General features: G+C 37.9%; 1 protein-coding gene across 3 annotated transcripts in view; it reads left to right on the forward strand.

Moving 5' to 3' along the window:
- Positions 1-3,766: 3,766 nt before the first annotated feature.
- The window catches only part of ephb1 (EPH receptor B1), a 267,402-nt gene continuing 243,776 nt past the window's right edge, over positions 3,767-27,392 (forward strand). For all 3 annotated transcript variants that reach the window (XM_077221927.1, XM_077221929.1, XM_077221928.1), the window contains exon 1: positions 3,767-4,018. In XM_077221927.1, coding sequence (XP_077078042.1) covers positions 3,949-4,018 — 70 coding nt within the window. In that variant the 5' untranslated portion in view covers positions 3,767-3,948. The remainder of the gene's footprint in view (positions 4,019-27,392) is intronic.

Genomic DNA, 27,392 nt, shown 5'->3' on the forward strand with positions numbered 1-27,392 from the left:
CAAATCAGTCTGATGGGATGCAGATGAGGAGATGAACTGGAAAAGAGCGAGGCAGGTGGGACGGCCTCTTCATTGATAACTGTAGAACTGGATACAGCAGGGTTGGTCTGCAAGCCCCCCGTCTGATGACTGTCCCTTAGGGAGGTCTCTTTGTCTACACCATCTGTTTCAGCACACCTTAGAGGGATGGTCAGCCCAGAAGAAAGAAAGCACACCGCTGCGTAGATTCACTCTATAAGCCCACTCTATAGATACACTCTAAAAGCCTGTTCACATCAAGAACGATAGTGAAGAAAACCTATACCAAATTGTATTTAAAATACATTTATTTCATAATAAATGTATACTTCAATAGTATACTACAAATCCATTAAGATGTTTACTGACATATCACTTGAGACTTACTGATGCAAATATTATAATTAAACTTTATTTGGAGTACTTCTTTATTGCACAATGCACATTCTTAATCCTAAAGCCTAAAATGGGTTTAAGGATAGAATGATCTCTGTATAATATCAGTGTTTAAATGCAAGATATTTAAAGTCTACCTAAAGTATTTTTGCAATAGTTCCATTTTAGCACAATAAAATATAGGCTACTATGAACCTCAGCAGTATTTCTGGATAACTAAATACAATTAGTTGTTGGAATTTAGCAGACTTTAAGAGTATCAATTTAGTATACCAAAAGTAGCCTACAATAGCAGGGCATTTATATTAAGGACATCAATATGTAAAGGTATTTGTAGTATACTTGCCATAAAATAAATTTGGGGTATATTACACTGGGGTATATTAATATCCACACCAGTTTTATCCTAACTAGCGTTGCAAAATTCAGGGAATTTTCAAAGTTGGAAACATTCAATGGGAATATATGGGTATTAACGGGAATTCAAGGAAATAAACTGGAAATGTGCTGCATAATCTTGGTTAAAACAACCATTTTGAATTTCTACCATCCGATTCCTCAATTACATGCACACAGCACACTACTTACATGGCCACACCCTCCCCTAAATCTATCCGGTCACATGACCTCACTATGTGCAGCCGCTTATCTGATTTTGTGTAAAATGTATGCACTTTTGGCTATCTCATCAAGTAGGTAAAATAAAAAACATGTTCAAATCATAATTCTAGTTCATTTGTTACACTGTAAAAGGTAGGTCAGGTCGAATACATTGGATTGTGGGCTACAGTATTCCATAATGTTTTTTCTGCTCCATACCGCACACTTTGACAAATGTAGAAAATATAGGGGTGTTTCCATGCAAATGCATGCATATACGAACATTTGCATATTGTGCATACTTATAAAATAGTATGAGCTGTGTGTCACAGAAATTAAATCCGAACAGAGTGAGGGAGAGTAGACACTGTGACGTGTGCTGTTTGCATAAATATGATTATAAAATGTCCCTGACTTTGCAGGGCAATTAGAGTCCAATTTGAATGCAAATGTCTTCCTCCTGCCCTTATGAAGATAATGACGGCTTCAGCATGCACACGCAATTCTCAGAACAACTCTGCTGGCACTGGGAAAGGCACAAACATACCCATTTGGCTGCGTACATCACACAAACCTCAAGGTGCACACGTTTGTGTGTGTGTGTGTGTGTGTGTGTGTGTGTGTGTGTGTGTGTGTGTGTGTGTGTGTGTGTGTGTGTGTGTGTGTGTGTGTGTGTGTGTGTGTGTGTGTGTGTGTGTGTGTGTGTGTGTGTGTGTGGTGCTCACCTGACAGTTCGGTTTTTGGTTTTGTTCTTGTCTCGCTCTAGTCTTGTAAAGTCAGTGCTTGAGAACAGCGGTTCCCCAGCAGTGGCCCTCTGCGCACAGCCAGCTCGAACTCATTTACATCCTCTGCTTATTAAGCTCAATGTGCTAATGAATAGAGCTCCAATTAACAGCAAAACATTTCACATTGTTAATTAAGGGGAAATAGTTAATATAGAAAGCATACACTTGCTTTCAGAAGGAATTTGACCCAGGTAAAGGGTAGCTGGCAACTGGTTAGGAGTGTAGCTTGGCTGGTGTTTTGATTTTCCTTTGATTTTTCTGTTTTTTTTTTAGGTTAGCAGAGGAGAAGTAACCAAACTATTTTGATGATTTATATTGATGAATACTTAATGTTTGTGCTTTCAACTTATCTTAAAAACAGTGATACTGCTTTACCTGTTCAGTCTTAAGCCTAAATGCTTTAAATGTTTAGTTTTAAGTCTAAATTAATGACAATATCTATCTATCTATCTATCTATCTATCTATCTATCTATCTATCTATCTATCTATCTATCTATCTATCTATCTATCTATCTATCTATCTATCTATCTATCTATCTATCTATCTATCTATCTATCTATCTATCTATCTTATCTCACATGAGCATCTATTAGAATCTTTCAAGCCATTTTTCATTAAATATCCTATTGACTGATCTGGCCTTAATATTAAAACCAAACAGAAGACATTTTCTCTTGGGTCTACATCATTTTGAAAATATGCACATTTAGTTACATAATATGCAAATGTAGTACTATTATTCATATTTTATATATTTTAAGCTTAGATAGGTGAAGTCAAAATCTTGTTTTTATTTGCTTCAAATTTTCTTTTAATTCCATTAAGAGTGAAAGGAAAGGCGAGAATGTGTTCCTCCCCTTAAATGTATCAACTGCATGGTCTCTCTGACTTGCTTTTGGTCTCTTCTAATCGTCTGCCTACTTAAACCCCACTTTCACTTTGCAGATTACTTCAGTCGTAATTTGCTGTCTACCTTTGGGCTGGAGTCTTACAGGATGATGAAAGATGTTGTGTTTTATGTCAGACCTACTACTTCTATTGCTTTCAGATCATTTACAACTACAGCGTGCCCAGATGATTAGAAAGACAAGGAACTATTTGATTTATTTCTCCTGACAGATCTGTTGCAAGAACAACCCAGACCATGTCATTTTTATAAAGTTTCATGTCAAATGCTTATTCTAAAACCATCAATCATAAGAGAAGAGGTGCAAACCAGAGCCAAATCTGTCTTTAGACAAATACTTTTCACCTGTTTAGACCTGAATTATGTTCCAGGGACACATGCTTTATTCTTCCTCTAAATGTAGCCATAAATTATGATCAGTAAAAAGAATAGGTTCATGATCATTTTTTATTTTGTTATAATGTCCATTACAACAGTATAGCAACATCCAGATGGTTCTGTGTGGATTTGTAAAACTTTCTAGATAACACAATTTATTTGTCCAGTAAGTTATTTTTTAAAAGTAACTTAATTATCACTATACATTATCATATTAAATATTTGTATCTTTTTTGCTTTTATATATTGCCTTAAATAAATACGTTTTTATGTTAGTCACCTACTACTCGGTTTCATGCAAACGATTTTTAAGTCAAAAGCAACATTGTGTTGTATGATAGCTATTAAAAACACTGAGTTAGAGAATAATCTAATTTAATCTTTTGCGATTTCGATGGCACCAAAGGACAACAAAATTTAAAAAAGCACTTGAGAGAAGTGATTTACACCTTTGAATCTGAACTGTGAAGTTCCGCTTGTGGCCATCTGAGATCGCTATTTCCCTTCCAACCGAAGACGTATCTCACCTTACAGAGAATCACTGAAAAGTTTTTGTTTTGAATAACAATGCGTGCTGAAAGGAGAGAATGTATGTGATTGGTTGGTGTTTTTCGGTTTGCAGTCTCTGATTGGTCCATCCGTTTTAAAGGGGTTTTGGGGGGGTTCGCTGTCTCCCAAGCTCTCGTCTCGGCGCTCAGCGTCCGTGGCAGCATCCACTCACTCACTCTTTTACTACTGCCTGCGATGTGACTCCACGCCGCTCGCTCGCTGGAATATCACCCTTCGTGACAAGTGACGGATTTTACGCGCACACCACGCCGTCCGGTTTTCCCAAATCAAGTGGACACCGCGGCAGCGGCCAATGCCTTTTACCATGACTGTGGGATTAATAACGACTTTATGTGCTGTAACGGCCGTTTTCGCGATGGAAGGTAAATATGTGGATGTTTGTCTCTTTTTGACACGCTCCGCGGAGTGTTTGGTTTGACAGGTAACGTTAAATGTCTCGTAGCGGGAAATTGCGCTGGACTTTATTCGTGAGGACTAAGTTGATTATGGAAAAAATATTTTTATGGCTTCCAACGGAGTTGAGAAGGAGTTTCTGTGGCGGTTCCACAGACGCGGGATGGTCGTGGTGCTGAATGTTGAGGAATGAATGAAAGTGGTTGGATTACTTAAACCCTGCTGGATTTTAATGGTAACTGTGGTAAATAACATGATAGCTGTTTTTATAGCAGGTCAACCAGAAAACGTTATTCCTTAACCTGCTTTGGACCAGATAAAAAACAGTTAATGACCATGGCATCTTGGACTTGCTAATGTCCAGTTATGACCAAGGGAAAGAGCCTGCTTTTATGCAGTTATGACTAGCCGGTTTGTTGCTGGTTCAAAATGGTCTACCAGCCCCATACAAACGATATTTGGTAACCTTAAGACGTACTGAAGATTCAATGTGCAGTATGATCTGTAAGGCTTAGATATGTCATTTTTTATGTTATTTTTCTTGGCTATTTAAATGTTTTCTTAGAGGTAAAAAAATAAAATATTTTTGGAAACTGGTGGTATCATTTGGTATGGTGTGATTTTGGGCTGTAAAAATTAATCAACAGACTTTTTATAATGAACTTTAATCTTAGATGCATTTAAAAAGCAAGAGAAAATCATATAACCACAGATTCAGGATGGTTCACCCAGATTATTACTCTTACATATACTCTTACACCGTCAAAAATCTGTATGACTTGCTTTCTTCTATGGAGATGTTAAGAAGAATGTTAGAGACTGACAGTCTCAGTCTTTCTTCCACACAATGAAAGTGGTTGGTGACTGTCAGTCTGAATCGCGTATGCTTTTGTGTTCCTCTGACTGAAGAAAGACAGGTTTGGAATGGCATGAGGGTAAATAAATAACAACATAGATCATTTTATTTTTCAGGTGAACTATTTAATTGACAAAACCCAAATTGGATGAGTAATAATGGGTGCCCTTTTCAGGGACATTTAAATTCTGTGAATACAAACCACAGATGAAGACCAGTATTGTGTTGTATTCAGGTCACATCAATGATTTATCCTGAAAATCAAGAATAAACAGCGCAAAAATGAGAAAAGGAGGAAAAAAAATCTCCCTCCTTGTCTGGCATTTGACAGATGGTGGTTGACTGGTTGTTGCAACCACGCCAGAAATCAGACGTTCAGTTCGGCATGCTGTGTGTGTGTGTGTGTGTGTCTGTGTGTGTCGTGAGATTGGTCTCCAGATCAGTAATGAACACACAGCCAACATGAAGGGATTCTCTATTTGTTTCCATCTCCACTGCCTCTCCAATTCCATCCATCACACAACCTGTTTGCTTGTCCTTCTGTCTGAAAACACTCGTACAGGTATTCTGTGTGTTGTTCACAATTCAGACACTGTTTTATTTTCAACCCTCTGCTGCTCGGTAACTCGCTTTGCTTAAGCGTGCATGCTTTTTTTGCATCACAAGCCAAAACGCTCTCTGATTTTGCACAGACAATCAGCACTAAATGATGTCTTCGCAAGCTCTAATGTGTCTGATTTACTTTTCAGACATTCAGAACAGACAAAAGTGTTTTTGAAATTCATTTTGGAGAGTCCCCACCCCCCTCACGTTCAGGTTGAAGTGTGTTTGAAGGCGACAGATGGAGGGAACGGGGTTGTGATCCCTTCTTATAGTGGCTAATTGAAAGGCAATTGGCCTTTGTGGTTTAAAGTGTGTTTGCTGTGGTAGATTTGTGTGTATTATACTCTCCTTGAGCCTATCAGTCAGATCAGATTATGGCTACAAATTGCCAAACCACCCCGATGACCACAAACAATGTGTCAAAGCCATGTGCGCGTTGGATGAGAGAGCGGCGAGAGCGAATGAAAGAGATGGGGGAGGGAGACAAAAAGCAAAATGTGTGTGTGTGTGTGTGTGTGTGTGTGTGTGTGTGTGTGTGTGTGTGTGTGTGTGTGTGAGAGTGGAAGATGAGGGTCTGAGGGACCATCTGGGTTTGTGGAAAGTGGAGTGACTCCGTTTTGACACGTTTCCAATGCGTCAGTGAGCGCAGTTCACCAGCAGGGCCTAACGCCATCAATCTGATGAATTATGAATGCGGATATGCCTTTGCAATTGTGAAACACTACTAATGTGTAAATCAGTTAATGTTAGAAGGCGATGGCCATAACTATGTTGTTTTTAAAATGATTTGCTCGAAATGACGAAATGCTCATGTTTGTGCAATCCAATCAGTTCCTAATCTAATCTGGTTTACAATTTTTTTATTATTATTATTTTTTTTTTACATTTATATCCTTTTTTGCTAATAAATGCGTCACATAATTTACAATAGTAAATTAGGGTGTGATTTCATGATGACTTTATAGAAGACGATGTGTGGATCATCAACGACGTTTAGGCTATATTTTCAGTTGAGTTGATTAGAGATTGATGCAGGTTATAAAAATCTGCTTTATTTTGAAGAATGCCATGATAATCTTTACTCAAGTGTGCTTTCTTATATCTGTTTGCCTGTTGTTCATGTGCGTTTAGGAGGATTTAAGTGCTCAGTCAGGATTTTAAGTGCAGGTTCGATTGGGCTGTCATTTTGACGTTTTTCTCTCGGTGGAAACATCAAATAGCTTAGGTTATAGAAAGTACTTTAGACTCGTAACACACACACACACACACACACACACACACACACACACACACACACACACACACACACACACACTCACACTCACACTCAGACATCCAAACCGTCACTCAAGCCCTCACCATTTAGAGAGGTCTGAGAGTGTGGTCATGTCAGTAAGTGCATCGCTGAAGTCCTTGTTCCCACGTCACTGGCCCAAATAAACAAGCTTGATCTGAAGTCACACGTTCTGTCCTCCGTTACTGCTGCAGTGAGAGCGAGTTCTTTTATCAAATGACTTCACCTCAGACTGAGCCAACGCTTGACCGTTGTTCTGTCAGAGACAAAGGAACCCAGTGAAGTTTATCCACAAACATTGCAGGGAGATGGTACTACCATGAGATGGTACTACGCTTGACCTCAAATCACCTGTCACATAGTCAGTAAATGATTATTCCTTAGCGATTATATTTATTTAAATGATAAATGGTATATGTGTAAATAATGTATACAATTTCCCACCAGTTTCACAGATAAGGCTTAAGCCTAGTCCCAGACTAAAATGCATGTCTGAGCTGTTTTAACTGACTGCAACTTGCACTGGCATATTTTCAGATAGGTCAGTGCCGTTGTTTAGTCTCAAGTTGTTTTGTCTCAAGATGTTCTAAGGCACGTTTATAAAAGCTAGGCCTACTTAAATGTCCTAATTGAACTAATACATACTCCTGGCTTAATCTAAGCTTTGTTTGTGAAACCAGGCCTTATTATAATATTTTTTATTATAATATATTATAATTTTATTTTATAGTATAAAAGTTACATCAATATATTGTTATATTAAAATTATATTATTATTATAATTATTATTACTACAGGTATATATTAGGCTATATATATATATATATATATATATATATATCTAACTATTCAATCTAAACTATATCAAAATGATTTGACTGAAAGTTGGATTAATTGCATTTAAATATTTAGGCTAAATCTACTGACAACCCTATAGTTACAATGCATGCAGACATTTATGTGTGTGTTTTTTGTCTGTGTGAAGATTTATTCATGCTTTCTCTCCAATCAATCTCTATCATGCAGTCGACTAAATGCACACAATGTGGCCATCATTTATTTAAGGGTGGACAGAGCTGTGTGTTGGAAATTATTGCAGCTGATGTGAATAATGAGCTACAGATGCTGACCACACTTTTCCTATTTCCCTTTCTCTTTTTTTCTACTTGTCCATGGCATGCAATATTCATCTTCTCTTGCTGTGCCATGCTGGCTGAGATTTAGGATGACCATGTTCTTTTTCTAACATCTATCCATCTCTTTACAATGGTGACCAGCTGACTGTAATAATATCTCAGTTATTACTCTGCTACTTTCTATTCATTTGTGTGAAATATTGATTTGCTTTAAAATTATAGACACAATTCAGTTTAGTAGTCATTATGCAAGTATGTGATCTTCTTTCAGAATTTTGCCATTGACCAATCAGAATCAAGTATTTTAGACAGCCATATGGTTAAAGCAAAAGCAGCTGCGCGAACATACTGACGCTAAGGCGGAGAGAAGTTGTTCTTGTACGGTTGATTATGAACCTCTTCATCATTAAAAGACTGAGTCATCTTTGTGCACCGAGGGGTTAAAGGACGTTTACATGTTTCCTCTATCTTCCATATCGCTGTCAGCAGCTTCTGAGGCCCAGAGAGCAGCGAGCGAAAAACACTAATGCACCTGCAAATGAGATCTCTCAACTCTCTCTAAATGAATGCTTGCTCGGAAAGGTGATGGAAAGAGATAAGAGTTTTTTTCCCCCCTTTGTCGAAATTCTTCTCAAAGACTTAAGGCACAGTTTTTTAATTTAATTCAATTTAATTTAATTTGATGGTCATGGCTTTATGGAGGTGCTGACCTGATGATTTTTATATGAAATACAGCTGTTTGCTTTTCTTTGTGTGTGTGTTTTGATTGTCATTTGACTTTCAAATTGAGCAACTCTTCTGATGCTGACAGATCCAGCAGTTGATTTCACTCTAAGGTGAATATCCAAACAATATCCAAATAGATTTGGGTGGATTGAAGCACACTGCTTAGTTTACAAATACGCTCCAGAAACGGCCAGATTCATGTGGGTTTAGGCTGGTTTATGCTGTTTAGTGCTGGTTTGGTTCTGAGACCTTATAGTGGTCCAGATTTGATTGTAGTGCTAATCTAAGCTGCATGGTTATCTCGAGAATTCATGTTGTTTTAGGTTGGATTATGCTGTTTTGGTGGTGATCAAGGTAGTTACATGTTGGATAGTCATGGTCCTGTGTAGGTTAATTTGACCTAAGTTTTGCGTAATATTTTAGCTGAACATTCATGTAGATTCAGGCTGGTTTATACTGTTTTTTGCTAGTTAAGCTGAGCATTAATGTTGGTCCAGATTGGGTTATGCTGGTTGGTGCTGGTCCAGGTTGGTTGATGCTGGCTTGATGTTAAGGAGATGAATAAAATTGCTCCCAAGTTGGTTTTTGCAAGCTAGTGATGGTTTGGTACTGGTAAATGCTGATTTGGTGTAGGGGTGTTGCAAAATACTGGTATCGATGATAACTGATAGATGTGAGATATTGATACTTTGTTAATACACCACATACTATAATATCTTAAATAATCAAGTGCCAGTAGCTATCTGGTTGACTCTCCAGTATAGGTGGCGGTATTGCACCTTGACATTAATCATAAAATGCAACTTTTGAGTGAGATTTATTCAGGCCTATTTATTTTTTGGAATGAAAACACACAAAAAAGTTATTAATATATTAACAGCATTACATTTTTTTTTTAAACTTTAATATTGTGATACTATCGTTATTGTTGTGAGTTCTTTAGGCCATGATATCGTGACAGCTCTATTATAGTGCCATTTTAGCTTGTGTTTCAGTATTACAATGAAGCTAGTTAATCAAAGAAGTTTTGGTGGTTTAGATGTGACACCAGCATCCAAAATACAGCATATACTGGTGACCAGCTAACAGGGTATTGCGTTGTCATAAATCAGATTGAAGTATCCAGGTGTTTCAATCTATGTATCTGTGCTCACACACTCTTCCTGCTGCAGTTTTGGACCCTGATAAATTGCTTCAGGGCATCTGGGTGATGCAGCTCACCGAGACCATCTTCGGTCCTTCGAGATCTCTCTCTGTACTCTCCAGACACTGCAGCCAGATGGTGGATGGGGTGTGTGTTTGTGTGTTGGTGTGTGGCATCACCGTGGGACAGGCAGACCTCAAAGCCCTGCTGGTTTATGTCTTTTATGGGTTTCTGATTTTCCTGTCTCACTTCACGCTCTGTGGCTTTTTCAGCATCACTAGATTGGCAAATGAGGTCTGAAATGGCCTCGTTAAACCAAACGGGCATGTGTTTGTACACATTTAGAACTGAGATGAATGGCGAATGACCCAAAAAATCACATTCGGACCAACTGATTAAAGGTAACTGCAAACATGTCTAAGAAAAATTAAGTTGGTTATGAGAGAATATTCTACTTGGTTTGATAATGTTATCTAATGCAATAATAGACGTGTTTGTGTTCTTAGGAGATAATTATCTTGTGTCAATTATCAGGTAGAAGTACTATAATAAACAGCTGGAAAGCAGTGCACCTCTATCACACTGTATCATGAGTTTAAACTTTAAAATAGCCATGGAAATCAGTCCTCTCTGAAAGTGCTGCGCTGTCTATTTGGATTTATGGCTCTGCGTCACACAATACCACCCCCACCCTCCAAAAACATTTTATCGGATGATTTAAAAGTCACCTGGTTCGGGGCAGAGCGAATATATGTAAGTGCAATCAGCAGAAAGAGCTAGAACACCATTTTTTTTCTCTCTTTCTTTTGCTCGTTCTCTGTGTGAGACTGGTCAAATGGCGCATTGGGTAAGTGGCCCCGTCAGCAGATATGGGATCCTCCCCAGTGTGTCCGGAGGAGAGATTGTGGCAGGGTGAATTGATTATTGTGGTATGTTTCCAAAGGTTGTTAAGGCCAAGCTTCAGGCCTACTTAAAGGGATAGTTCACCCAAAAAATTTTAACTCTTCCCCCACTCTTGTGGCCTCTTTGGTGAAACACAAAGGAGACTTTGAGGAATCTTCAGTTTTCTTTATCTTTTTAATATATTTTTTAAAATATAATACCTATTTATCTTTGATGGCAAAGCTAAATTTTCAGCATCATTACTCTAGTCTTCAGTGTCACATAATTCTTCAGAAATCATTCTAATATGCTGAATTGCTGCTCAAGAAACATCTTTTTGTTGAAATTTATTCATTGATGAATAGAAAGTTCAAAAGAACTGCATTCATTTGATTTTTTCCCCACCCGTTTCTTTGTCCACCAGGTGAAAACGTATCTTTCTGAGCAGTCAGACTTAGGCCTACAGAGTGCTATTCTCTTCAAAAAGCTGAACAATTTGAGGTCTCATTGTGCATCAAAGTTGAATTCTTAAGGCCCGTTCACACCAAGGAGGATAACTACAGTGATGTGAATAAGTTAGGACACCCATGCTAAAGTTGCCTAAAAAGAGGAATAAAAAAATCATCTTTTGGAAATTGATCTTAATGCCTTATTTAAAAAAATTAGGAAAAATCCAACCTTTAAGGACACCAATTTTCTTTGCGAATGAATAATTTATCATAAATAAATAAATGTTCTTCCTTAAAATACAGGGTGCATAAGTCAGGACACCCTTATGTTAAATTCCCATAGAGTCAGGCAGATTTCTATTTTTAAAGGCCAGTTATTTCATGGATCCAGGATAATATGCATCCTGATAAAGTTCCCTTGGCCTTTGGAATTAAAATATCCCCACATCTAGTAACTAAAGCAAAACAGTTAATCTGAAGCCCTGCCTTACTGACTGCAAACCTTTGAATGGTAGTGTGTTTCTATGTACAATACTAGCTGGAGATTTTACAGCGGCGGCTCTAATTTGTCTGGGAGATGATGCCATATGGTGCAAAACGTTACTGATTTGTTTATGATTTTCAAACTATTCTAACTGATGCTTCAAGACTATCACAGATCAGCTGGTGTTTGCTTCGGATGACACTTTCTCTATATAAATCATTGTTGCCTTCGTAAGTTGCTTTGGACAGAAGAATCTGCAAAATGAGTAAATGTACTGTAGATAGCTTGTTGGCAAATTTACTCTAGCATAACGACAAAGAATGGTTGTCGAATGTAAGAAGTCATCATTATGTGCACTGCATCAAGGTTTGGGACACCATGAGGGAGAGTACATGATGACAGAATTTATATTTTCAAGTAAACTATTACTTTAAACTCCCAAACTTCCCCCCGCACCTCACAAAAGCCTGTTGTCGTCGTGGGGTCTGTTTTGACTGGGACTGTTTTTTCTCATTGTCTTCTTTCTTTCCCTGCACTGTCATTTTTTTGAAAGGAAAGAGGCGTTTTAATTAAAACTTGAGGCGGCACAGGCAGCAACAGAAAGTACTGCTTCCTGCCCAGAGCGCAGCCAATAATTGGTTCTGTTCACTCTCCCTCTCCGGCTGTATACTCGGTTAAATGGATCCAGTTGTTCAGTTTGTTGGTCTTTTTTTTTCCCCGTCGTCTTTTCATTTTCTCCCCCCCACTTTTTCCGCCTCTCCAAACAGAGGTGAAACCCGAGTCCATGTCTGTGTTTGGGTTGCAGACGGAGAGGCTGTAAAGATCTGGATCTATGAAAGACGGGCTTGAGTTTAAGGAGCCTGAGAAACAAAGCAGCTCATTTATTACTCTCTTAATGAAAGCTGCTTCCAGTGCTCTGCCATAATGGTTTAATTTCACCTCTCGAGCCCCTGGATTAGTCCATAAGGCACAGGAACACTGGGGCGGAGAGAGATGAAGGGGCTGCTGGGTTGATTTTAGAGTTCTCAGTCGCTCTCCCAGAAACCCTTTCAGCCATTGAGCTGTTAATATATTCTTTTTAAGGTTGTTATTGAAAGAGTGAAGCAAAAACAAGCTTTTGTTCCAGAATATTACCAGTAACTTGGTGCCGCATTTTGAGTTTGTTGACAGTCTTGCAAGTCATCATGGTCTCAAGTCAGTCTATTTTTATACACATATTTAGCGCTCACACAGACAGTGCAAGGTCAAGTCCAGCTTGCAACGTCGTTTTTTGTCCTCTTTTATATTATTCTATGAAAAAGCAAAAAATAAGAACTTTTTTTCTGAAGAAAATCAATTGGCATTTACGTGACAGCATGATGCTAGTGTCAGGGCTTTGGTGTCTGGTTGCTAGGGTGTTGTGTTTGGTTGCCAGGGTTTTGGTATGTGGTTGCCAATAGAGTGCATTAGCACCCGCCCCTTTTTTCAGTAGCGCTCGTTCCGATTATTTTCTTCCATTAATTTTCCCCATAGGGATTTTTAAAAAGTCTTTGTTTAAGACTTATAAGCCATGAACCAAGCCAATCAGCTATGAGGTGAATCATAACATTGCAAACTTTGATTTGAGGCGAAAAGTATTTGAAAATCAGATGAAAATACAATGGTACAAGACTTTGTACAGCTTTAGTGAGGGAAAGAACTACAATCCAACGAACCATTGTGAACAGCATAATCTAATTAAAAATGATGTAGAATCATAAAACTAGGCTACTCATTTACAAATGTTGATTGTATATAAAAACAATATATTTTAAGTTTATTGCAAAATATGCATATATATACAAATATTTAAGTATTTTGTAGTGTAGAGAGATCGACTAGAATGCGCTATTCGCAGTGCTTCATGTGAGTGGGCGGAGCTAACAAGATATTTTGCTGCAGGTTGCTTTTTTCAACTCTCTAAATGAAGTAATTTTCTGTACAGCATCATGGGTAACATAGTTTTTCACCAGGAATTCCTCTGTTAAACACAATTATTTAAAAAATATGCTGAAATAATGAGGGCTGACATCTTCAGCAGGAGCAAATACCATCAATTAACAACCTCGTAGCTCACAGTGTTTGTTTTTAGTTTTTATTTCCGCAAACTGACTGTACTCTATAGGGATGTACATTACCAGTACTATATCATAATTATCAGCAGATATTAGACATTTTAATTTATTAGCATCTGTCAATATTGGATATTTAATTGTGCAATCTTATTATTTTTTAAATTAAGTTTACCATCATCCAAGTTTACAATGTAAAATGAACTGCAGCAGTGCTAAACTTGCATCATAAAACTACACCACTCGAACTATAAATTAAACTCACTGAGACTGTCGACAGTTTCTTTTCCATGCATCATTTTATAATATCCATAGGCTATATGTGGTTACAGTCAAATCATATACAACAGTGAAATCGTCCTCGAACTCTTCTGTCTTGCCTGCACTCGAGACGGTGACGTGAGCTCCACTGAGAGGCTTCTTTCCTATTGGTTGTCGCTCGCGAAAATCGCTTCTCATTTGCATAAAGTTGAAATTTCTCAACTTTTGTCGCTTGTCTCTTGTCGCTTGACACACCCACATTCTGTCGCCAACGGTCAATGTCGCTCGTGTCGCCGGAAGTCGCCAGCGCTCCAGTGAAATGAATGGGATCATGTCGCTGCGTGTCGCTGGCGTTGTGAACGGGGCTTAAGTTGCATTAAACAACATGTAGGCTAAATGTGTAGTAACTAGTGGTGGGCCGTTATCGGCGTTAACGTGCTGCGTTAACGTGAGACTCTTATCGGGCGATTAAAAAAATATCGCCGTTAATCTATTCTCAAAGTTGGGTTGGGATCATAAAATAGCTTTTTCGAATATCGTTATATTTTCGCGCAAATCGCGCAGCAGGGTATTTTCCTGTCAGGGACACAAGGTGTATACTTTTACATGTTACTTTGGGCGACGTTCCTCTCGTTACTTTACATGTTGTTAAATGAGTTTATTCTGAGCGCGCTGTATCATTTTTATGGGCATGAGTGACGCTCAATTTACAAATGAATCACTCTTTTGGGTCGATTCTGTTCAAGACTTCATCAAACAAGTTGGCAGATCTGTCTAAATCGGTTCGCGGATCAGTTCTGTTCAGTTCCTCACGCACTGAATCGTCTGAAGCGCGTTCAATCACACTCGACACGGAGTCGTAACAGGAAGATTTGAGAACATCAAGAGCTACAGTTTAGTCTAGTGAAAGCAAATCTGCAAATGCATCATATTTTTGCCAGCGATGAAGATCTTTATTAGTTGAACATTTTCGTAAGCTGTCTGTGAATGGATGATTCCACAGGACGATACATTCGATTTCATTTCATTCAGGTAATACATTTTACAACCAAACAGATTATTACGCCACGATAGCACTACTATAAAGTATGACATTATCCGTTGGACATATACTTTAATTTATAGGCTACAAAAAAAAAAAACGCTTCAGAGCGTCGGCGCAGTGGCAAAGGTTAACAGGTTAATAAATAAGCTACCATTGTGTACAGTTTATGAAATGAACACCCGCCATCCTGCGGTAATGTGAGTGTATTGCGCAGGGGCATAGTCACACGAATAGTTTACATTGATTGAAACTATTTTTTTTTAAAAGGAGGAGGCTATTGCCGGTAAAGGCAGGTTCACATAAAATCATTATGACATATGACATTATTTTTTGATCTAACGAGCATCTGGTTTGGCGATGCAAAAACGGACTGTAGCTACGTCGTGCTTATTGTTTTTTCTTCTTCCAATTAGCCTATTATGTTAAAAAAAACGACGAAAACATGTTACTTGTTCAATTAATAAACAGTTGTTTGATGACAAATCGCTAAAGATGAAATTGGCCTCCCTTTCTGTCATTGTAATTGTGCATTTTATTTATTTATTTATTTTATTTTATTATTTGTTTTGAACGATATTCGACTTTTGCTCCTCTATTGTCTAATGGCATTTTTGGCAGAAATTCACATCCCTAAACAAGGTTAAATATATTAAAAACGAGGAACTATTCTCAAAGACTTACTTTTAGTCATTATTTGGGTAGCACACATATTCTGAATGCCTTCGGCAGAATTCAAATGAGCCATTTTAATCTAGATTAATCTAGATTAATTTCAAGATTACAGTGAGATTAATCTAGATTAAAAAAAAATAATATATGCCCACCTCTAGTAGTAACACAAGGTTTCAAGCTTGATTCCCTCCTTCAGTTTAAGTGTGTGGGATTTTCCACCCGTTTCCTTGTCCACCAGGTGAAAATGTATCTTTCTGAGCAATCAGACTTACAGAGTGCAATTCTCTTCAAAAAGCTGAACGATATGAGGAGTCATTGTGCATCAAAGTTGAATTCTTAAGGCCCGTTCACACCAAGGACGATAACTATAAAGATAACAATAAAGAGATAGTTCTAAAAATCATTCATCATCAATATTACAGAATAGCAGAGTTCACACCACAGCTATAACGGGAACTATATCGTTGGAATCACTTTACGAGCGATTTTATTCTTATGAATGATAAATCAGAATCCATCCTGCTGTAACAAGTTTGAGCCTTTCAAGTGACAGACAAGCAGGCGCTTAGAATAAACAGAATTATATCGTCCACTGGTATTGATGCTAATATAGTTATCTTATCTTTATAGTTATCTTATTGTTTTTGGTGTGAACGGGCCTTTAGGATTCATGCAAATCCTTAAATGTTAGCAATAAACATAGTGCTTCCACTTTAATGAGAGAAAAAAAGAAAGAAAAAAAAACCCAATCAAAGCTGGACGTGATCTACTTCATTACTGCATCATGTATCACCAGTACTGTGTGACTGAACATGACGTTTCCGCCTCAACTTCACTGATTTTAAACTGCTCACCACGCGCAATCAGCTCACCTCAGAAAATCAAGGTTCGGGTCAGCGGGAGGGCTGACTAATGTTATTAGATCATTAATATTTCATCAAAAAGCAGTTTGTCAGGTGTTATTTTTACTGTGGCTGTCAGGGTAATATCTCTGATGTGTGAAGAGGCAATGCAGAGGCAGTGCTGTTGATTGGGCCTACTCTTGCTCTCTCTCGCTCTCTCATTAAGACTGAGTTATGACCTCTTTGCCTATGCAGAATCATCACAAACCCATATTTCACTGTGCTCTTGCCATAAATGTAATCTCCAGCTTAGGCAGAAAACGGCCGCCCAGGAAAGGATGAGAGGTGAAAGAAAAAAAAGAAAACAAAGCAAAGAGATCCTGAATGTTCAAATGGATGGTTGAGGGGCGGCTTTATTCTTCTGTATGTGTTTTATGTTATAGCTTCCCGTATACGTTGAGTTTTCTATTCCGGCCAGTGTGTGTGTGTGTGTGTGTTTCTGAAAAGGGAGGGTTTGGAGGTAATTAAGTATTGATTTCTAGGCATGCAGGGTGATGGGAAATGGGCGACTCGGCCCTAATTACAGCAGGTTGCCAGATTGGGGGTGTCTGGACTGCGTTGTGCTATAGAGGTGAGCATGGCTTCCAGCCAGAGCTGCTGCTGCCTCATCATTATAGCAGATTAATTAGCAGTTTTTGCCCATGTGGTCGACCCAACACCTTGATTCTATTGCCTGCATGAGCTTTTTTTGATAATACAAACTGACTGACGGGAATGCTTGTAGGTTGGATGGATAAAATAGGCTTGCTCACTTTACCTGTAAATTTGGAAATGTAAAAGTTGGAAATGTAACAGACGTAAAAAAAAAATATACCTTCTTGTAGTTGTTGAACTAAAAAAAAGAAGAAAAAAGATTTGCATTTTAAATAAATGCTGCTTTTTAAACATTCTATTTATCATAGTATCCCATTTCCCCCAAAAAATCTTAAGCTGCACAACTATACTCATTCAGTATTCATATATTGTGACACACACACACACACACACACACACACACACACACACACACACACACACACACACACACACACACACACACACACACACATACTATATGATATTTTCATTACTTTTTTCCTCATGAATTACACTGATTAGGAGAACATCTGGATAAAAAAAATGACAGTTTAACTTTAAGAGGATGTTCCCCTATAATAGCGATTTGATTCGCTATGCAGGAACCAGCGACTCAATGACATTAATAATTCAACTTCCTGCAAGCCTGATAATAAATCAAATAACAACAACAACAAAGCTAGCCAGAAGATCATACAGTCTAGATGGGGATCGTGGAGATCCACCACACAGATCAAGATCATTCTAGTAATTTACGGAATAGCTTACACTTTGGGGCCATTTCCTATGCATTCATCTTTTGATGCATTGGTGTATGGTACTCCTTCTATTTTTCAAACAGTCAGTTTTTAAGTTGTTTAGAAACAAACCCACATGCAGACACTCCATTTTTCAGCTTTGCCTGCTCAGAGCCATTCATTTTTCCTGGGAGATGTTGCGATTTCTATAATTGGCCATAGTGGAATGGCCATCTATAGTCCTGCAGGTCTGCCACAGGCTATCAGCCATCTGGGCTTTTATGACGCTGATCTTGTATCATCTCCGGGGGCTGTAGATTTCATGCCCATTGGCACTCTCACTCGTATCTAGACACAAATCTGTTCACTTTTACAGCAGTAGTTTCTATGCGGCGAGTGGGTGGTCGGTGAGTGACCATAAAGTCAGGTTAGTGTCCTGCTTCAGCCAAACAGGAGCCAAAGCGCCAGTGTGCATCTAAAAGTGGTCACAGTTGTTAAACAGAATCTGTTTGCATGGATTATCTGGACAATTGCAGACGTTCGGTCATTAAAAATGTTTATTAACAGGAGGGAGTTACTGCTAAACAGACTTTGGGGAAAATGAGATGGAATTAGCAGAATTAATTAAATCTTCAGGTACAAAGGTATAATTTATTTACATTAATCTTAATTTTTAGTGCTACTTTTTAGCTTTATTTTTATTTTAGTTATTTTAGCAATTTTTGCATAAATGGAAAATAGATCACTTTAGTATAATTTACATCTTTAAATCAATAGTTTCATATTTCTCCATTGCTCTCCATTGTTTTTAATTTGATTTTCATTTGCAATGCCTCATGGAACAGAAGTTATTTCCCTCAGTCAATGAGTGCATTTTCCCCTGATTTTCAAATATATATTTTTTTTGAATAGATAATGTAATGTTGTGATTCTTAGCTGTTGGTTTGGTTTATGGCTTATAACTCTTTAATGACGTCTTTTTAAAAATCCCTACAGGAAAAATACTTTCCCAACCAAGGCCACTAAAAAACTAGACGGGCACTGTTGCACTTACCTCTGCATCTGAAATCGAATACTTTCCTACTATATAGAATGGAGAAAAACAACAACAACAATACGCCAAAAGATTAGTATGTCCAAATACACATTCGAAAAACAATATGCAAAAAGTCCCTGGTTGGCCTACTACTTCCGTCAGGATTCTGAAGTGTGCATTTGATGGACACTTTACTGTCCCATTAGGCCACGGGAGAGGATTTTTGAATAGAAGTAAAGCGACGCAACTGATGCTGGTAGGTCATGCGACCGTATTTCATCCGAATTTCATTCACACTACCCATATTCATACTAGAGTGTACTTTTTTAACGGTCGCGACATAAATTCAAATGTAATTCCTACTCAAACAGCACGTGATTTCGGACTCAATTTTATTGCACTAGTGCAAAAAAACAACTCCTGTCTATGTTGGGAAGTGAAAAAGAGGTTGAAGATAGGATCAGTTATCTAAAATAAACAAATATCCAAATTGTTTAAATGTCCTCAATCTAATAAACAGAATGATGCAGTGGTGACAATCATCCCTGCTTTAAACGAAAAGCAAAATCCCCAGCAGCCATTTCTGCTGCACTGATTCAAACTCTGAGATAATTTCCCACAGTGGGACGTTGGTCCCTTTGTCTCGACAGCCTCCCTGGTCGGTCTAACAAGGCGGTGTGATGAGGCGTATGTGCGCGATGCTTCAATCAGGCATGTGCGCCATTGTTCCTGGCTTATCTGAATATGAAAGTGTCACGGCAGGAGATGGAGTGAGAGAAAAATGGAGGAGGGAGGATGGAGGATGGAGAACAAGAGCGAAAGATGTCTGAGAAATTCCACCTCCGGCTCAAGTACTTCCCCTGAGACACAAACTTCCATGTTCTAACAAGCGGCACAGCGGTGGCTGCCTGACGTCCACAGACAGGTGGACACACACAAACCGTCTCTCTATCTAATGGGGCCAGCGTTCGCTCAGATCATTATCTGTATCTCGCATCCTCTTATATTCCTCCTTTTTTCCCAAGCTGTTGCCTTGTCCGTCCTCTCAGCTGAAAGTTTTTAAAACCGCTGTCTTTTGATCTGAGCTTCACTCGTTGTTATTCTCCAACTCCCTCTACACTGGAGGTGAAGGCTGATTTCTCTTCTGCCCCTCTCACTCTCTCTCTCTCTCTCTCTCTCTCCATTTTTTTCATCCTCTATTCTCTGAAAAGTTACTGAATCTGCTCAGCAAAGGCGCTGACTGGAGAGTCCGGGAGTGTGGTAATGAGGTTCCCATGGCGATGTGCGACGTTGGCGAGGTAAATTAATGGGGTTTAGGAGCGGGGGGGTCAGCCCCACTGGTGTGTCCAAGTAGCAAGAAGTCCACACTATCTCCACATAAATATCAGATACAGCCCAGTCTCTCAGAGGAGAGTTTCTGGAGTCATTCTCTTTTCTTTTATGCTCTCTCTCTCTCTCTCTCCTTGAATTTTTTTCTTTTTTTTTCTAGGATTAGTTTTCTTCTTCCCTGACATTTAAAGCTAGATTTTTATGTTTTATGAAGAAAATGTGAGCGGTGTTCGCCCATGGAAAAAATCACTACCAGCATCAAATTACCTAATAAAATGCAAACAAAAACCAAAAGTCAGTATGGATGCTACAGATTACAATGGGAGTTCGATGTGAGTGGTGCAGTTGTTTTATGCTGATGAGTCAAAGATTGAGGCCACGCGTTTTCAGGATCATTTACCTTTGTATTTTATTTTATTGCAACACCGGTAGATAGACAGCTTCAGTTTCAGTTTCAATGCGTCATTCACTCTGACTGCTCAAAATCTGCAGATTAGCACTGATTTTTGGCAACTATTGTTGACTCATCTTCACTGCAAATCGGGGTACAAATCTGACCAAAACTTGTGTTTTCCAGCCTTTAATCTGGAAAAGTTCCTTGTTCTTAAAGGGATATATTTCACCTAAACAGTTTAATTCTTCTGTTGAACACAAAAGAAGATATTTTGAAGAATATGGTTGACTCCATCCAAAATTCTATTGAAATCAATGGGGTCCATACATTTTTTGGTTATGCTTCAAAATATCTTCTTTTGTGTTCAGCAGAAGAAAGAAATTCATACAGGTTTGGAACAACTTGAGGGTGAGTAAATGATGACAGAATTGTAATTTTTAGGTGAACTATCCCTCTAAGACGGTTCTCGTATTGCATCAGATTGTAAACTCGTTCTTGCTTTTAATTGGAGCCTCTATTTCTAAGAGTGCTGGCTGTATTGCTGCCGACTGTGTTTCTGGCTGCTGGACATTTCATCCAGTGTCTTGTTAGCTGTGACTGTCTGAGCCCTGAGTCTCCCACTGGCTTTCAACCCAGATACCTGGCCTCCCATGCATCACAGCAACACCTGTTTTACCTCTCAGCTTTCGCTGGAGTCGTGGAAAGGTTGAGCTCTGAAAATAGCTTGCCCCAGTTTTTTCTTCTTTAATGTGTAAATGAAGCTCTTAGGTGAGCTCTTCGTTTTTTCTTTAGGCTTTTTCTCTGTCTCAGTAGCCAGACAATTCTGGAGTTACATGACCGTTTTTATTTTTAATCCTAATAGATCTGTGAGGCTTTTGAGGTTTTGTGATTAAATGGACTACAATAGGGGTCTGGCTTTCGGTCTGTGTGTAAACAAGCTGGATTTTTTTTTATGTTGATCGGGTCCTCGCTGTCTGTGGTCCTCCTTGAAGTCACTAAAAATGTCTTGCAGCTGAAATGTGTGGTGTATTAAGCAACAGAAACACAATTTCACTCTGAAACACTAAACCAGGGAAACGCCGGCCTCAAAAGAGACGCCCTCTGGTCTGAGTGACATCTGTAATATCCTGCTGTCTATCACACACACTTTTATGTTGCTAAGCTGAATGTCATGAGCTCAGAGGATCCATGTTCAGGATTAGTGTCTAAGATAAACACACAGACTGTATACTCTTAAATGGTGGATGTGCTTGTTATTTGTAGCATTTTTCATTAATTTAAAGCATTAATTTAGTGAAGTTTCATTAAACATAATGCAAATATATGCAATTAATTGTGATTTATTTTGATTCATTAATTGACACGTACTGTAATTGAAATGAATTAAATATCATGTAATTAAATTGATTGACAGCCCTAGTTTTTTTTTCCCCATAAATTGTTGTTGTAATGCCGATGATGCCAAACTAGCTGTTTTACTTAAACACCATTTTTTTCATGGGTATTTAATCTCATTTAATTCTTTCTTCTTTTGCTGTCTTAGAATAACGGTTATAATTTGATTCATTTGATCACTTTAATTTGATTAATCTGCACATCCTGTAATTAAAACGACTTAAATATTATGTTATTAAATTGATTGACAGCCCTAATGCCATTGAAGACAAACTAACTTTTATACTTAAACATTTTTCTCATGGGTATAATTCATCTAATTTTGTTCTTTCTTCTTTTGTCGTCTTGGAATGATGCTTACAAACAGGGATTTTGTCTTTTGAAAAATAAGTGCCGTGATTGTGATTCCCGTACCACTATTGCATGTGGTAATTTATGCATGTCTTGCATAAATATGAAATCGAATGAAGACCATCATTTCGTTATGTGATGCGTCAACATCTGAAGATCATGTTGTGCGGTCTTTTCATTTAGTATCTCTTTGTTGGGTAATTTGCTTTGCGCTTATGTGTGGTCTGCAATTCAGTGACAGCTGGAGGGGTAAACATACTGATTTAAATAATATTGCATAGGCTTTACATTTACATGTGTTTTAAAGTAAAGCAAAAAGACACTTAAGTGTTTGCAGTGATTTGAAAGGGTTAAAAGGTTGTTGTTAGGCACAAAACACCTATTAAACACCAGTTAAATCAATTCATTTTGGAATACGACAGCAACAGCAACATAAAAGACGCTTGTTTAATATTAACATTTATGACTACTACTAAGCAGTTCTTCCGACAAGAAATATAATTCAGTAGCCTTGCTTTGGCTGTTTACGACATAACTTCACCCATTTTATGTACAACTGGTCTAGTCACAGTATCAGTGTACATAAATCAGCTATAAAAGCTTAAAACATGACTTATTCAATCAGATTTTAAAACCAGAACTATTCGTTTTATGATTTGAATTATATTTGTTAGTATATTATTGCATTTAGCACTTATGCTAATACAGTTGCAAAAGTCTTTTCTTTCCTGTTGTTGATGTAGGCCTAACTATCACTGAGTGAAAGTTTATAATTTGCATCTGTTTCTAAGTCTTGCTCATTTAAAAGTCCAAGCAATTTTAAACTGTTCAAATGCAAGAAAGAGAAATAACTCGATTCTGTACGGACAAAGTGACTTAAAGTGACAGCAGCCTAAACCTGCTGCTGTCTAGCCTATATCATTAATGTTAATCAAACAACAAAATGCATGTAAACACAGATTCATCTATATTTAATTTATACAGTGAACACTATACAGTATTATATTACTCTTAATTTTTATATTTCTGTACATGAATACTAGTTAAAACTCACTTTATTTGTAACTTTGTTCTGTTGTATCTATGCTTGTAATTTGTTGTTCTTATTTTATTAATGACTGTTCATTTGTTTTTAATAATGTTTGAACTTTATTAGTTAGGCTTATAGTTTTTTTTCTGTGGTGTTGAATATGTACTTAGTGTTATTTCAGCAATAAATGTAACATTTACCCCCCCCCCCCCCCCATTTTTTATTATTTTTTATTTAATATTTAATAAAAAAAAATTGCTGATCTAAAAAACTATTGCTATTGGTCGAACTCTTGTGAGTGGCAGGTTGTCCCGCCCTCACACCAGTAAACATGTCATCAAAGAGGAGAGGAGATGGAGGGGAACTTATTTTGATTAAATATAAAAGGGCACATGATTTAATGCAGATAAATCATTAATAATAAATAAAGCATTTTTCCATAAAAAAAAAAAACTGTCCAGTTTTGCACATAATAGCCTGCAAAACATAAATTGCACCTTTAAACTACACTTTGTTATTTCAGAAAAATGTAATGCAAATATTTTGAGCAGCTATTTAATCTTCTGACCTTGTCATAGTCCTTGAATGAACATAATCATGTCCTCCATGTTCTTGTTAGTCTGAAAGAGGTGGAGGATTAGTGTGACTGTTGTTCCAGCCTGGTTGTTTTAGCACCTTTGAAACACACGAGTGTGTTGACCTTGGAGTCGCTGTATTTTTTTTTTTCTCTCAACCATACTGAGTCCAACTGCAGCAAAAAGAGGCTTTATTCCAAATGATTGCAGGCTGTAAACATTTGAATGCAGTCTTTATTACTTTTTCGATGCTATCTTTTAAAGACAGATGGCCCTGTATAGAGGAGCTCTCCAGCTGTTGAAAAGCTGCCCACACTGGCCACCACAGGAGAAATGACAAAAACAATCCAAAGGGCACAGAAGGGAGAAACGGCGAGAGTTTGATACCCCGCTGTTGGTTTGCTTTTACTGTGTGTCAGCGTGACATTAGAAAGTCGCATTAGCAGAAAGTCTCTGTTTACCAAAAACACAAGCAGGCACCTCAGAGAGGCGTAGAAATGTTTTACAAAACATTGTCATGCAGATTTTGCTACAGCGGTCGCCTGCTTGTGTTTTAGCGTGTCAAGTAGGCTTATAAAAATGCATCATATCGAATTGTTTCGTTCGATGAAAGGCTCTCGATTCCTGTGGTAAATGGAACAGAACCTGCTTGGAGAAAATGTTTTATTTAATGAACAACAAAATAATGATTTATTATACAGGTATGGTAGTGTTGGAAAAATGGGTTCTGCTTTACCAGGTATTTCACAGTGAAACTCTTAGCAGGATGTAGATCAGGCAGTAAATGCCATGGTGTCAAAAGAAGAAAAAAGAGATTTGGATGCGCAGTCTGCACTAGTAATCCAACTTAGGCTAATGATATAAATCAGCCGACGTGAACCTTGCATCACTTTTATTCATGAGTTTGACATTTAGAATCTGTTGCTGATGTGCTGTGCATTGATGCAAATCACAGTGTTTTATTGGAATAATGTTTCACATAGCGAGGCTCAACCACAAGGATTTTTCTACTGGTCCAGCTTGGCTAAGTTCACTAGCCCCTTCACAGAACATTGGTGAAATTTTACATTTTTTTCAATTAGAGTTATATCTTCTTTTATTTATATAAACTCTATGTGTAATTATAGTGTAGCCACATAATATTAGTGACGAATGACTCATTTGCCTAATAATGGAATTGTAAGATTTTTTAGGAAATTGTATGTAAGTTGCATGACCGTATTGACACTGCATCAACACTGTACATCACAGAATGTTTTGTTTTTTTTTAGACACAAAAACATGATGAATGATGCATGATCGGCTCTTGCATTTCCACAAACAGAGACTGTGGAGTCTTGTGTAAACTTGTAAAGCTGTGGGAATCCTCTCAGACGCCCACAATCTGGATAGAAAAACCAGCTCTTTAATGCCAGTTATCATTCTCCTTTCTACAACTGTTGAATCCTCTGTCCATTGCCTTGACATCAGTGGCTCTTTAATGGACATATAATGGGCTATAATCGGCAGAGGGAAGAGGTTTCAGAAATCAGAACAAAGTCACAGTGCAAGACTCTTTTTCAGGTCTACAGTAAGTACTTTTTTGTGTCCTTGGCCCTTGGTGGAAGAGCAGAGAGGTTTTGTAACTGAATCCAGTCAGAAATGACAAAAAACAATGGATAAAAGCGTTTCGGGCTGGAATTTGGTTGATCTGTGGCTTTTCAGAGAGACAGGAAGGGCAGTTTTTTTTCTTGCAGAAATCTGATCTGAATATCCTTTCCATACTTCCATCATGAAACAGACAGAAAGAACAACGGCCCCTAATACCAGGACCCGTTAACAAAGGTGATCCTGATGAAATGGACACCAGAGCGGAAATTATAGCGTAGCGCCGAAAGAGGAATGTAAAGGGAATCATTGATGGAATTGTACTGCAATTTAGGCAAGCAAATGAGCATTTTTCCCATGTAATGTAGTGAATGCCTTAATTATGTTAATGCCCTAATTCCACTCAATTGGATAATTGTTTCCAGTTGGCAAGCTCGTGAGTCACGTTAAACTGTGTGTGAAAGAGAGAAGATATGTCATCATTTATTTCCCCTCATTCCTTCCATCAAAGGCTCGAAACATACTCTATATGAATGTGTGATGTTAAAATCTATAGCTACTTAAGCGTTGCAATTCAAAATTGTATGCAAGTACATATTGCATTTCGGCAAGGGTGCGCTGCACCATAAACTTTTTTTTGACCTCATCTAATGTGGATCAACAACACCTGAACAAGTTAAAGCAAAAACTATCAACATGGACCTAATGGTAACTGTTACGTTCCACGTGTGTTTTGTATGTTGTTCTTTCTCTTCTGTTTGTAAACTCTTTTTGTTAGGTCGCGTTCATTGGATCATCTGGCTGTCAATCATACCTGTGACGTCAGGATGGGCGCCACCATGGGGGCGACCAATCCGCTGGCGTGCCGGCAGTTTAATAGGCCTGTTCACTATGAATGAGTAGTGAGGGATCAGCGTCAGACCTCACTCACAGCCTGTGTCCTTACTCTAGCCGATCAGCCGTTTACTGTGTTTATGGTTTGTTTGATGTGGTTTTGTTGTTGTGATGTTGCCGGGTGATGTTGATTTTACACGCTGGTTGACAAGGAAAGACGCGATGGTTTGTAACAAGCCACTCGGTTTATTTCAATTTATATTTGTTTCTGTTTGGTTCAAAAACCTACATGTTGCTAATAAGAGTATCTTTGTTGATAGTTGTAATGCGCCAATTGTAAGCCATTTGACGTCGATCTGAGAACAGTATTAACATCGGGTAGGTAGGTTTATTCTGTGTTAGTTAGTTTGAGAGTGATCACCATTAATTGTATTTTTGTTCTAATTAGAATAGTTTATCTAAGGTGTCGATATGCACTGAAGAATTCGGTTTTGTTTCTGCATTTTTCTTTTGGTAGATAGTTTAGGTGTTGGGCTAATAGTTATGGGGGATTTGGCTTTTGATAATTTTATTAATTTGGCGACACTCTTATTTTGTTTCTTTTTATTTAATATGCTTTGCTGTAACCTTTTTCGTCCGCACCAATAAAATACCTTAACTGTTGCTTCTGTGTTGGTCTTGGTTGTTTCTACTACTGCATACAGCGACAATTGCATCTCACGTCAATGTTGCGTTATCATCCCGTTTAAACATCTTTAAGCACGTAACAGTAACGCAAGTGATAAGTGTGTATGAAACCAGTGTTCATTCTTATACATGCGTGTAAATTTAAACCACTTTTTTAATATTTTGTATTTTTAATGGAAATATGTATTAATTAGTGCGGTTTTAAATCGATTAATCGCAATTTACTGCATCTAACATAAAAACAAATGTATGTGTGTATATATATATA

The sequence above is a fragment of the Siphateles boraxobius genome, unplaced genomic scaffold (assembly GCF_051911475.1).
Source record: "Siphateles boraxobius isolate OS27281-9 unplaced genomic scaffold, OSU_SipBor_1 86, whole genome shotgun sequence".
Taxonomy (NCBI): domain Eukaryota; kingdom Metazoa; phylum Chordata; class Actinopteri; order Cypriniformes; family Leuciscidae; genus Siphateles; species Siphateles boraxobius.